At 44.6% G+C, this 13,278-nt stretch overlaps 1 protein-coding gene and 1 pseudogene across 1 annotated transcript in view; one reads left to right on the forward strand and one right to left on the reverse strand.

Moving 5' to 3' along the window:
• Abcc11 (ATP binding cassette subfamily C member 11) overlaps positions 1 to 13,278 on the forward strand; it is a 66,913-nt gene that overhangs the window by 45,117 nt on the left and 8,518 nt on the right. The window contains 4 exon segments of the mRNA XM_048792235.1: positions 4,231 to 4,429; positions 4,432 to 4,456; positions 4,580 to 4,721; positions 7,419 to 7,604. Coding sequence (XP_048648192.1) covers positions 4,231 to 4,429; positions 4,432 to 4,456; positions 4,580 to 4,721; positions 7,419 to 7,604 — 552 coding nt within the window.
• LOC107144622 lies at positions 1,422 to 2,104 on the reverse strand (annotated as a pseudogene).

Genomic DNA, 13,278 nt, shown 5'->3' on the forward strand with positions numbered 1-13,278 from the left:
TTTATACCTTAATTTTAAGAAATATCCAAGTTTCTTTCCATGAGAAAGTGTTTAATATTTTGAATATTTCTCTTTTTCTAGTTCTTTCATGGCTTTATTGATTTTAAATTTGACTTTGTAGTTTTAAATCATGAGTGAAGGATAAAATCTCTGAAAAACTCAGCTCAATGGGAAGAACAACTTAACTAAACCCAATCAACCAACAAAAACATTCCTGCTTAGTTTTATTTTGGAAGGCAACCAAAAACCCTCTTCCCTGTGTCTCCAGCATTTGCCCCTAATCCTCAATGATCCTGGGCTCAGAAAGACGGTTTGCACACTCCCAGCAGCACTGAGGTCTGTCCCAGTGCCCCCTGCTCCATAGCACTCAGACTTCCCCCTTAGGTGCTGGGAGTCTTTGAGGGAATGACCCTTTTGCCCTCTGATTTCTTGAAGTGATTGTAACAATTCTGATTGCTTTAGCTCAAGTAATTAACAAAAGATTCTGGAAATAAAACTAAAGGCATTTTGGAGACAGAAAAAGTAAAGATGGTAATCTGCTCCCCTGAGCCTCTTAGAAAGCAAACACTAACAAGAACTATCCAAGCATTTGCCATGACAGCTGCTGCAGGGGCACTTGGTGGCTCTGTTAGTTACTATCCCTGAATAGTCACAATGTTCCTTCTTCTCCTACCTTTAATTTTGGCCTTAATAGATCCTGTTAGTTTTTATCAATTTCTATTTCTTGCATCGTGGCTTTTGAGAAATCCATAGGGCAGTGAAAGTGGTCTGTCCGTCAGCACCACGGGCCTTTCTTTAAGAAGTGCCTAGAGCTGGCTGTGCTGAGGGTGGGGGAAGACTTAAAGAGGCCTGTCCAGGTCATGGCTTTGACATTAATATCTGGGTGACCTTCAGCAAGTCACAAAGCCACTGCCCCTCCTCTGAGCTTCATTGTTCTCTTTTCCATCTGTTAAGCAAGGACACTGAAATAGATGCTTATTAGAGTGCTTTCAGTTTGAAATGTTCTTTGATTTCCAAAGGACTCATGTCCACTGGCTTTCAGAGATCAAGTTGGGTTCCACCTTCAAGATGGGGCAATCATGGTGAAATACAACCCAAGAGTCCCAGTCTTGTGAAATTTAAGTGGAATTGCTGCTATTTGCCTTTAGCCATCCTGAGTGACAGTCATCCATCCCTTCTATAGAAAATGTTAGGAGCTTCATATAGTAAATTTTTTTCTACATGCACTTCAATTTCACTGCAAGACCTGCATAGAATACCTAAACACAGAAGAGACCATTCATGCAAGAAATCTAATGCATACACTTCAAATTGATCACACTGTCATTACATCTAGGGCCTTCTGCAATTACAAGGTGATGGTTTTGGAAAGTATAGCCCCCAGTATCAACACCTAGAAAGCAGTCACCATTTCTAATCAACTTCATTTTCCTTAATCAACTCTGCTGTTGTTGCTGCTGCTTGGCAAAACTGGTAAAGACCAAATTGTAATCATTGAACATAGCACTCTGGCAATCAAGACGTTTAAAACCCTCAATCTTCTGGGGTGAAGAAAGCACTGTGCGACAGTTAGAACTCTGATTAACAAACAAGGTGGTCACAAATTTTCCTGGCTTGATGACTTCCACAACTTTGCTGCTCAGGTGATCCTGGGCTCAGAAACAAACTTGGAAACTTAAGTTTGTTTCCAAGCTAACATAAGAAAATTCTGGTTCTCGAGTGATGTGAATAGTCCAGTAAGTTCCATCTGATTTCATTCCATTCAATGAACATCATCCACAAGGATTGAACAGGATGGCATTAGTGACAGATTCCACTCGCACGAGTGACATCCTTTGCAGTAACACTATCTCTCACGTAGAACTGGTCCATAACTGCTGGATCAAGCTCACTCATCAAAATTTCCAGGGTTTAATCGGGTTGACTTATTACCCAACTCTCTGGGAAATCCAGAAGCTACAAGTACCAACAGTCAGACTGTACAACATTTGTGAAAACAATTCAATTTGGTTTATGCACAGCGTACTATTTCTGCAGGAATTATCCAAAATTCCCCACTGACAAGGCTTTCATCCTCATTAGGTGTTAGCCTCAGCCTAACCATCTGGGACTGTACTATTAAATTGCTGCTAGAATTTTACATCCAGTTACCTTTACTTTCTAGAACATAGTTTCTACTAATGTTATTGAAACCAGTTTCTACTTCACACAGATGTGTTTTTGCAACAGCGATTAAATTTGTCTTTCACAAGACAAGTCCTTAAGAAAATGATTCCCATTACTCATTTTGTGTATTACTGTTTTAATAATTGTTTCTGCATTTGTAGTCCTTTGATTTCTTCCCTCAACCTGGTGTCTTCCCCTCCAGCCCCACAAATGAAGCAATAAACTTACACTGTGGGTTTGTATACTAATATTATACCCCAGATGGGCAAAGAGGGAAAGTCTTTGGGCTTAATTTCCTTTTAAGGGCATATTAATTTGGCCCCTTTTTTATTGGCATGGGCGCTTTTGGAAGATAAATGACAAAATTAAATGTCTCCCACAAAAGAATTTTAAGTATCCAGTGTTGATTAGCAGGGATTGAGGTTAGGGTATACTGACTGAACTCTACACTGCCTTCTCTGCTGTGCTCTGTAATAAATGAGATTAGCTTCTAATGGAGTACTGTGCTTTTACTAACTTGCTAAGTAGTGGTATTAAAGGATTTTTATCACTAAGTAGTTAAGTAGGGAGATTTATCCTATAGCTTGTACTGGATTCATTCAGTCCTGTCAGCTTGGATCATCCACCTTAACTTTTACTTTCAGTAGCCATTGCCACTAATTTCCTTTCATAGTAATATTGTAAACTTTGGTTTAAAGCAGAATCAGTGGTTTTTCCATCTTAAGACTTACAAGTTCTGTGATTAAGTGACACATGTGTGTATTCTGACTTCATCTGTTTCTCTATCATCTCCTTCTGTGACATGCAGAGGATCAAATGTATGACTGCCAGGTTATTCACATATTACCATGTAGCAGAATATATGGGTGGATTTTAAAAAATTAAAATTCTAAAAATATCCAGTGGGAAATGACTAGAAATATAGGCTTTTCAAGAGTTGGGATCTTTTAGTTATAGTTTTAGCAAAAACTGCAGTATTGAAGCAACTGAGAGAAGAGCAAAATTGACTAAATTTTGTATTTCTTGAACTCACAATATTTTCTTGATAATTTCTGGATTGATGCAGTGATGCTTTGTTCCTTCTGTAATTATAAAGGGAACACATTTTTCAGTGTTTTTAAACATGCAATCTACTTGGTTTGAGATCAAATGGTTAGACACTGTTTTGACGTATAGCTCATGCATGCTGTTGATTGAATGTTTCATTGAGGAAGCTTTCAGTCAACTTGATCTGTTTGATTCTGTAATGAGCACAGCATGTTTTGACTTGCTCTGTTGTGAGGACTTTAACTCAAAGCGGATTTTGTTTTGGAGTGGTATCCCAGTAGATCAGTAATGTTTGTTGGCTTGAGGTCTGATTTTTATTTTATTAAAAAAATTTTTTTTTCCTCTCTCCTAATAGACTTAAGACTTCTAATGCTGAAAACTTGCACAAATTTGTGTGGAACAAAGCCTAGAGAAATAAAAACTGTAGATGGAATAGAATCTATCCAGGTGTGATAGAAGAAAAATTTGGTGCCATGATTTCTTTCTTCATTGGTGTCAGACTTAAATCCATTGAAATGTATTTCTGTATCACAATTAAAGCTTCAATAAAAGTTTGCTTACTTAAAAAAAAGAAAATGTTCGGAGCTGATATTGATGACATGCTTACTAGGGGACAGACACTGTTCTGAGCCCTTTCCGGGTATATTGACTTATAATTCACAGACCATATTTACCCTCTTAGATGGTACAACTCATAGGTGTTTAGGATATTTGCAGAAATATGCAAGCCTTATCACAACTTTATGAAGTATCGTTATACTGGGACTATAACAAATGTAGACCTTGAGACTCAAAATAACTTGCCCAAGGTCAGAAGCAGAAGGTGGAGGAGCTGGGTAGCCCTGGAATCCAGGCAGGTGGACTCCAGAGCCCATCCATGCTCTATGCTTCCTCCTCAGATGGCTGTTGAGCTTCATCCTGCACCCCTTCAGAGCCTAAAGGAAATGGGCATCTTTGTCCAGTTCTAAGCAAGGCCTGCTGCTATGTTCATGGACCCTGTGGATTTTGTCCCTGCAGGTTTCTTGCTGCCCCATGAGTTTCTTTGACACAACCCCCATAGGCAGACTCCTGAACTGCTTTGCGGGGGACTTGGATGAGCTGGACCAGTTGTTGCCCACTGTCACTGAGGAGTTCCTGCTCCTGTTTTTGATGTTGATAGACATTCTATTAATTTTCGGTGTGCTATCTCCATACATCTTCTTGATGGCAGCCATAGTAGGCTGGTTTGCCTTGTCTACTATATGTGAGTATGTTCTTTCCCTGTATAAGTGGGGTTTGAGACTTGGGGTACAAGACTGGGGCCAACCCAGATTGGATGGTTCCAGGAGTGGATGGCCCCAGTCACTCACCCTCATTCTCCATGCAGAATATTCAAGAGGGCCATCAACGTGTTCAAGAGATTGGAGAACTACAGCCGGTCTCCTTTATTCTCCCACATCCTCACCTCTCTGCATGGCCTGAGCTCCATCCGAGTCTATGGAAAAATGGAAGACTTCCTCAGCCAGTGAGTCCTTCTGCTGCCCTCTGACAGTGATGGGGAACAAGGGGGTGGGCAGGATCCAGAAGGAAACAGAGCTTCTGGGTGTGGTGTCATCTCTAGAAGAATCAGAACATTGTTTCATTCCGTATTTCTCTGAGCCTCCAGAACCTCATCTGTAAGATGATGTTTATAAGAATAAAAGTGGAGATGATATGGAAAATGTTTGCAAAATTTTAAAGACCTATAGTTAGTTTATGTATACCCTTGGCCCTCCATATCCACTAGTTTGGCATCCATGGATTCAACAACTTGCAGCTCAGAGATATTGGGGCGGGGGGGGGGGGTTAGAATTGTGCCTGAACTGAATATGTATAAACTTTTTTTTCCTTGTCATAAATAATACAATACAGCAACTATCTACATAGCATTGACATTGATTAGGCATTGTAAGTATTGTAGAGATGATTTAAAGTACACGGGAGGATTGTGTAGGTCACATTGTGACTGTTTTATAAAGGAACTTGAACATCCTGGGGTTTTGGTAGCCTCAGGGGGTATAGGAAGCAATCTGCATGCTGAAGGATAACTGTGTGTGTTTTTTTATGTTTAATAATCAGGTATATTATTATGCAATTAGGTTATTTTATTATTATGTATTAGGTTTTTTCTTTCCCTTCTGAACAAATATCTCATCTAAATAAATTAAAGAGAAACAATAGCTTTCTGAATAGCAGAACCCCATTCACTGCTCCCCATTCACTATAGATTTGCCTTCTGAATGTTTGTTGAAATAAACAAGGAAATTCTGAGATTGTAGTTGAGGCTTAATGGTGTAATATGAGTTAATCTACTTGTAGAGAATAACTGAACTTGGCCTTCACCTATAAGAAGCTCAGGGGTGGTGAAAGAGAAAACAGGGACACATATTTTTGTAATAACACAGGATTGGATAGGAAGATAAAAGAAGGGAACTGATAAGATAGCATGGAAATTCAGTGGGAGAAGAAGTGGTGGGGGAAGCTTTGGGGAGAAGACCCTATCTGAGCTGGCCTTGAATGCTGGGTGAGATTTAGCCAGGAGAGACCATGTGATCCTGGGTGAACCATGGTGCCTAATCTCCTACTGGCATTACACTGAGGAGATCAAGGCATGACTTATTCTTTCAGTCCACACTGAGAACCCCCTGTGCCCAGCACCCACAGAGTACACAGCAGGGAAGAAGACACACACTATCCCTGCCCTGAGGCATAAAGAAGGGGGGGGAGGGACACAAAGAGACTGCGGTGAACTGGAGCTGCCCTGAAGGAAGATCTCAGAGGAAGGAATAGGGCAGAGATCTAAATGAAGTGAGGGTCAAGCTTAAGAAACGATGTGGGTCAGAAGTCTCCAGGTAGAGGGGAAAAGAGATTCGAAGGACAGCAAGGTGACCTGAATAGAGGGGCCACCAGGTCTAAAATTGTAATTAATCTGGGAAAGCCTCAAAGTAGGGATAATTGAATCACTTTGGGAGGGTCGGATGCACAGAAGCTGGATTGGTTTGTGCAAAAGTTCAGAAGGTATGACCAGAATGATTCACAAGGCCACTGTGCTTTGGGTGACCACTGCAGTGGTAAGAAGATGGTTTTAGTTGGAATGTAGATGAATGTACTTTACTTCAAAAATCAAAAGTTTATTTGAATAGACCTTAGAAAAATTCAACTAACACATCAAACCCATTCAAGGTAGTGATAAAAATTTCTCTTAATTTAATTATAGAATATATTAAGTCAATTAAAAGAAAAAATACTATTAATTTGGGGAGAAGATCTATTACAGGCTGTGTATTGATTTGGTAAATTGTGGTGGTGGTATATAAAAATTGCAAATTTGTAGGTTTGTTTTGGTTGGAAGTGATAGAAAAAAAATGAATTCAAACTGGCTTAAAAAGGAAAGATGTTTAAGGCTGGGGTTGTGGCTCAGTGGTAAAGTGCTTGCCTGGCATGTGGGAGGCACTGGGTTCAATTCTCAGTGCCACATGTAGATAAATAAAATAGAGTTTTAAAAAATTTTAAAAAGAAAAGACTTAAAACAATAAAAATATTAACCATTGCTATATTAGAGGGTATGTGAATGAATGTTCATTAAATCAGCATTTTACTTTTTTTTTTTTTGTACTTATAAAAGTGTTTATAACAACAGGCTGGGTCAGATCAATGAAGAAACTTCAAGTGAGTCCTGACCCAGAGGCTCAGGTGATGTCCCCAGAGACCCTGACTGGCTCTCTATTGCTCGGCCCTCCTTGACATGATTTCATTTTCAAAGTCTTGGAGACTTCCTGGAAGCTCCAGGCTACCCTCATGGTAGCAAAATGGTAGATTCTGTTTGGACAAGGATTCCCATGATCCTACTACAAGTGCTCATTCCCTTCCCTCACTCACCGATCCTGGCAATTGCTCATGTCATTGACCCAGGTGTGTAACTCACTCATCCCCCTCAAAGAATCAGTCATGGAGTTTAGGGGAAGAGTGGATGCAGGTGCCCACAGAGTCTACTCCTCAATTGGATTAGCTCTATCCAAATCCATGGTTGACAAAAGGGTGAGGAAGAGGAGGATATCTCCCAACCCCCAAAGAAAATTCATGTTTAAGTGGTGGGAGTGGGGTGCTGCAGGAAGCGAGCAGTGTCCTCGTGGGGAGCCCTGGGCTGGACAAACACATGGTGCTCAGGTTGTGCTCTCCTTTCTCAGTTTCAGAGGCTGACTGATACACAGAATAACTACCTGCTGATGTTCCTGTCCTCCTCGCGATGGGTGGCATTGAGGATGGAGATCTTGGGCAACCTGGTGACCTTGGCCTTTGCCTTGTTTGTGACATTTGGCTTTTCCTCCTCTCTCTATGTCTACAAGGTCATGGCTATCAACCTTGTGCTGCAGGTGAGAAGGGATTCTTAGACAGGGGGGCTCTCCTGGGCTGTGCCTATCCTCCGCCTGCAGCCCCTGGGCAAACCCAGGGGTCACAGGACTTTAGGATTTGGCCATTTGAGATCTTCTGAGGTCTGTGCCCCGCCTTCTCTGTTTTCTTGTGGTCACCTCTGTACTGGGGAGGCTACATTTAAAGTCTGTATTTAATGGACTCACAGAACTTGAGAATGAGAGGGAGCCCATTGCTATAGAATCTCCCACACTTATTGTATAGACGGGGAAACCGAGGCCCAGACAGAAGAAAGGCTTGTCCAAAGAGAGCATTCGCAGAGCCAGGACAAGCCCTGACCTCCTGGCTTCCTAGCTGATGTTTTTGTACTTAATTGCTCATATCCTGATTGGGTTGTCAAACTTTCCTGAATCACCCGACAAGGTGGTTAAAATGGCAGCTTTCCCAGCCCCTTTGGGTGGGGTCAGGGCTTCTAGTCTTGAACATGTGCAAGGCTGAAACAGACGGTAGGGCCTCCACCAGGAGGTCTGGGTCTAGGTGGAGCCAACCGAGGCCCCATGCTTAGGAGCACAGCCATAGAGATTCTGAGTCCCTTCCTGGGTCAGGCTTCAGGAGTCCAGCTTTGAAAAGGGATTCTCTAGGAGGTTCTGAGTGAGTGACCTCTGTACCTCTTGGCTTGAGTTTCTCCACACACAGAGCACTGGGTGGGAGGAGGCGTGGAGAGGGAGTAGCTGGTCGAGGGTCATCGTCCACGGAAGGGCTGTCCATGGGAGACTGTGAGGCCCGAGGCCGGCTCAGGGGAGCCTGGCTGTACAGCGCCAGGGCCCCTTCCTGAGGTGTGACTCTAACTGCCCCTCTGTGCTCATGTGGCCTTTTTTCTAGTTGGCTTGGATGTCAGGTGTCTCCCTGAGCTCTATCTATCCTTAGTGCTGAGGAGTTATTTTAGATATGCAAAGGGCTTCGCTCCTCATCTGTTCCAAGTCATATTTGCACCAGGGCGTGTCCTGTGTGGACAGACACACACCTGTGTGTCCAGAACCAGACATGCAGAGGCTGTGCAGGACTCACACTCAGACACCTGCGAGTGCAGTAGGAGCTGGGGTTCTCGGGGGCTTATGCTGGGCGGGTGCTACACTAGACACTTGTACACACTGCTTCCCTGAAATCCCTCCTGAGTGCTGCAGGACATGGGCCAGGGAGGCACCACTCAGGGGTCAACAACGAGTAAGGTGGTGCCCTTTTGGGTATCAAAAATAACTTCTCAGCCTTGGGGACAGGACCCACGAGATCCCAAGCCAACTAGAGCATAGGCCACACAACTGCACAGGGGCAGTTAATGAATAACCCCCCTACCCAGGGAAGGGGTGCTCTGGAACTGTGCCAGCAGGTAGAGCCTCTTCTGTTTAATTCTCACCATGATGCACAAGATACACCAGAGGGCTTGACAATATGTGGCCTGGGATGTCCAGGTTCAAACCAGGCCTGGCCCATTACTAACTGTGAGACTTTGGGTAAGTTTGTTAACCTCTCTGTGCTTGGGATTCCTCATTTGTAAAAAGAATGATAATACAAGTTCTGAAATCATAGATATGTGAGAAATAAATATTAGGACCAAGGCACGTTAAACATCTTGAATAGTGGCTGGTGCAGGTTAACTGCTCAGTGAATGCTAACTATTCTCAGTTCTGTCTCATAGGCCTAGAGAGTTTGAGTAACTCATTCATGTTTCCAGAGGTTTGTCCATGGTGGCTTATGGCTATAATAGGCCAGTAAAAGTGTTTCCCAGAGTTCTGTGAGCCACCCTAGATAATTTATGGAACCAAGGAAGAGAGCCCAGGAACCCCAATTTACAGAATTAAATAGAAGAGGCTGTACCTGCTGGCACAGTTCCAGAGCACCCCTTCCCTGGGGGCGGGAGTATTTATTAATTGCCCCCGTGCAGTTGTGTGGCCTATGCTCTAGTTGGCTTGGGATCTCCTGTGTCTCACTGAGCTCTATCTGTCCCCTCCTTCCCTTGTATTTTTTTTTTTTTTTTTTTTTTGGTGGTGCTGGGATTGAGCCTAGGGACACACTACTACTGAGCTCCATTCCCAGTGCTTTTGATTTTGTATTTTGTGACAGGATCTTGAAAAGTTTCCCAGGCAGGCCTCCAACTTGTGATCCTCCTGCCTTGGCCTCCCAAGGAGCTGGGGTTACAGGCATGTGCCACTGTGCCTAGCTCCCCCACTCCCCACACATATTCACACACATGCAGGAGTGCGTTCACACACATGCACACGCGCACACAAAATGCAAAGTTATTTCCAAGCCTTCTAGAACTCTGGGGAGAGGTTCCAAGCTGATGTCTTGGGAGCATTGCAATCATTAAGGTCCAGAGATCCCTCTTGAGTGTGCAGGACATCCACCAGGAGGGCAAAGCTCAGGGGAAGGCTGTGCAGTGCTGGCGCAGCCCTGGGCACAGTCCTGTGGCAGGGAGCAGAGGCCCATCTCTCCTAGGGTCACTGTGGACTCATAGGCCCCTGCCCTTCCCGGAGGCCTAGCTGGACTTCTGTTGTGATGTGAGACCCTCAGTGCATGTTCCCTACTCTCCTACGCTTCATCCACATGGAATGCTCCACCTCTGGTTGCCAAATTGTGCTGGGGAGCCCTTCCCCACCAGCCGCCAGTGCTGTAGCCGACTGACCAGCAGACACCAGCTGCTGTCCTCTAGCCCAATTTAGTTCTGATACTGTGTGCCTGGACCTGGTGTCAGAGGACACAGGCGGAGGGCTCAGTCCCACCAGACTGCCCTCCCGGCCAGCTGGCTGTAAATTGGGGTCCCTGGGCTCTCTTCCTTGGTTCTATTAATTAGCTAGGATGGCTCACAGAACTCTGGGAAACACTTTTACTGGCCTATTATAAAGAATATTATAAAGCCGGGTGATGAGAGTGGTTCAGGGAAGGCATGTGGGAGAACTTCTGTACCCTCTGTGGGCACACCATCCTCCAGGTGCCTCCACGTGTTTAGCTACCAGGAAGCTCCTGAGCCCTGTCCTTATAGGTTTTATTGCATAACATGACAGTGTATCTTTGGCCGTTAGTGATAACTCAGTCTTCAGCTCCCCTCCCTTTTCTGGAGGTGGGGGTTTGGGGCTGGAAGTCCCCACCTCATAATCCAGCCTTAGTCTTTCAGGAGGCCAGCCCCATCCTGAAGCTACCTTGGCCCCTCAGTCACCAGCCAGCTCACTGCATGCAAAACACATTCTTATAACACTGGAGATGTTGAGTTAGGAGTTTTTGGCTTGGAAACAGGGACTAAAGTTAAATATGTATTTCACAATATCACAGCTCCACAGTGGTCCTTGGGGGCATTCTTTCTTCTCAGTGTCCACTGCCCTGTTTGAATGTCTCGTCTGCATCCTGGTTAGCACCCTCTTGGCTCCCCTGCCCCCTGAACACCTTCCATTCCACCTTCCACTCTCACCAGTGAGCTTTAGTTACAGCTTCCATCAGGTCACTGTCTTGTTCAGAAACCTTCAGACTCTGTCTCCTTGTGCACCAAGCTTAAGCTCTGAAACCTACCTTCCAGGCCCCCAATCTGGCCCCGGGACCCCCACATGCATTCTCTAGTTGGTCAAGCCACTACCCCATTAACTTCCGCGTGCATTTTCAAGGAATTATGTTCGAGCTTTAGGTGGCAGGAATAACACATTGTGCTGCTTTGCAGACCTAAGAGGTTTCTCATTAAATGCCAGAGATGCTTCTTACTGCAAGACAAAGGACCAACTCAAAATGACCTTGATCATCTGTTATAACCAGAAGGCTGGGGTAGGGTGGGTCTTCATTGGTTGATTCAGTGGCCTAGCATGAACCCACAATCATTTTACCCTTCTATTCTGTAATCTACAACCCGGCTTTTGTCTGCAGGGTTGTCAACTTGGGGCCACAAAGTGGCTGCTACAGCCCCAAACAACCTGTCCTCACACAAGAACAGCTAAAAGCTGGAGAAAACTTTTTCCCATGCATCCCTTTTTACAAATATGGAAGAGTTTCCCAGAATGCTCAAATCTATTTTTCACACTTCATTGTCCAGAATAGCATTATGGGTCCGCTCCTAAGGCAGTCACTGGCAAGAGGAATAGAATTGATGTGATTTTTTTTTTTTTAAAATTAACCAAGCTTCCCCGAAGCACAAAGCTGCCAGACAGCTAAACATACTTGAGGGTCTCCTGACAAGATGACCAATCGGGTCTGACATACTGGAGGACTGGAGGAAAGGCAGTCTCCTAACCCAGCCTTGATCTCCTTTTCCAACTTAGTGTTGTGATGGCCACCTTCTCTGAATAGAAGAACACATAGAAGGCTTTTCCTGCCCTTCCACGCACTACTGACAGCTTGTAGGTCCCTGAATGTAACCTATTCCTTTCCTACTTTCAGGGCTTATGTAGGCTGGTCTCTCTGTTTGGAATTACTTTTCCAACCACTTTTAGCTACTAGATCTTACCTTTCTTTAAAAATATAAGTCCAGTTTCATGTATGTCAACTCCCCTAGGAACCTTTTCGGTGGCCCTCATCTGGATGTCCCTTCTGCTGGACCTTTGGCTCTCCACACTGAATCTGTCATGAGAAATCCCTCGGCACTGCCTGTCTCTGTTGACTTGTCTGTCTTTCCATCTGCAGAGCTCCTAAAGGACAGGGGTCTGTCTGCTGCCTTTTGGGACCTGGGGTTGCCCCCAGTGCCTGACACAGTGTATTGAATGAATGTATGATGACCTTGTCACTCCACACCCTCTGCATGTTCTGTTTGCCTGTTGGGTGAGAAACATAAAGACTGAGGTCCCACAGTAGAATGAGACAGACGCTATCACCCTAAACACATGCATGATGTGAGACTGCACTATGTAAGCCAGAGGAATGAGAAGTTGGCCTCCATTTGTGTACCGTGTGTCAAAATGCATTCTACTGTCAGGTATAGCAAATTAGAACAAATTTAAAAATTAAAAAAAGAAAAGATTGAGGTCTTAATCTCTGTTCTGCCTCCAGCTTCCAGATGATTCTGCATGTTATCTTCTTGGACCTCAGTTTCTGTATTTTGGTGCCTCTAATTCCTAAGAATCCCTACATTCCTCTAGCATGGGTTTCAGATCCTGAAACAAGGAATTGGGCGCTGCTTATCTGAGAGACACTCCCAGGAAAAAGGATCGAGGGAACAGAAGAGTGAGACAGGGAGGGAAGAAATCATCATGGGAGTGTCATCAAGGTCCCTGCTCTAGGTTACTGAGGGTCAACTCTACTGGGATCTCCTGTGAAGCATCTGAGACATTCCCAGGATTGTTCCCCCAAAGGCTGAGAGATGGGAGCATTTATCTACCAGCTCCTGTTCCCCGTGAGTTGAGGCTTCTCAATAGTCCTTGCTCCACTGTGTCTGGGGTGCAATTTGCACTGTGGCTCGGGTGAAGGTTTTGGGCAGAAAGAAGACACACATGGAGGGAGCTTGAGGTGGAGCAGCATCAGGGCGATGGAGTCGCACGTGGAGATTTCACCAGAGTAGCATCTACACTCAGAAATGCCTGGTGGGGCATGAGAGCTCCATCCATCCTTGGAGGGAAATTAACTTGCATTGAGGAGTTGCTCAGGGGCAATGGCAGCTCGTGGTTTTCAGGAGCGTTGAGGGCCTGAGCCCCCCCCCCCCCCCCC

Source organism: Marmota marmota, unplaced genomic scaffold (assembly GCF_001458135.2).
Source record: "Marmota marmota marmota unplaced genomic scaffold, marMar, whole genome shotgun sequence".
Taxonomy (NCBI): domain Eukaryota; kingdom Metazoa; phylum Chordata; class Mammalia; order Rodentia; family Sciuridae; genus Marmota; species Marmota marmota.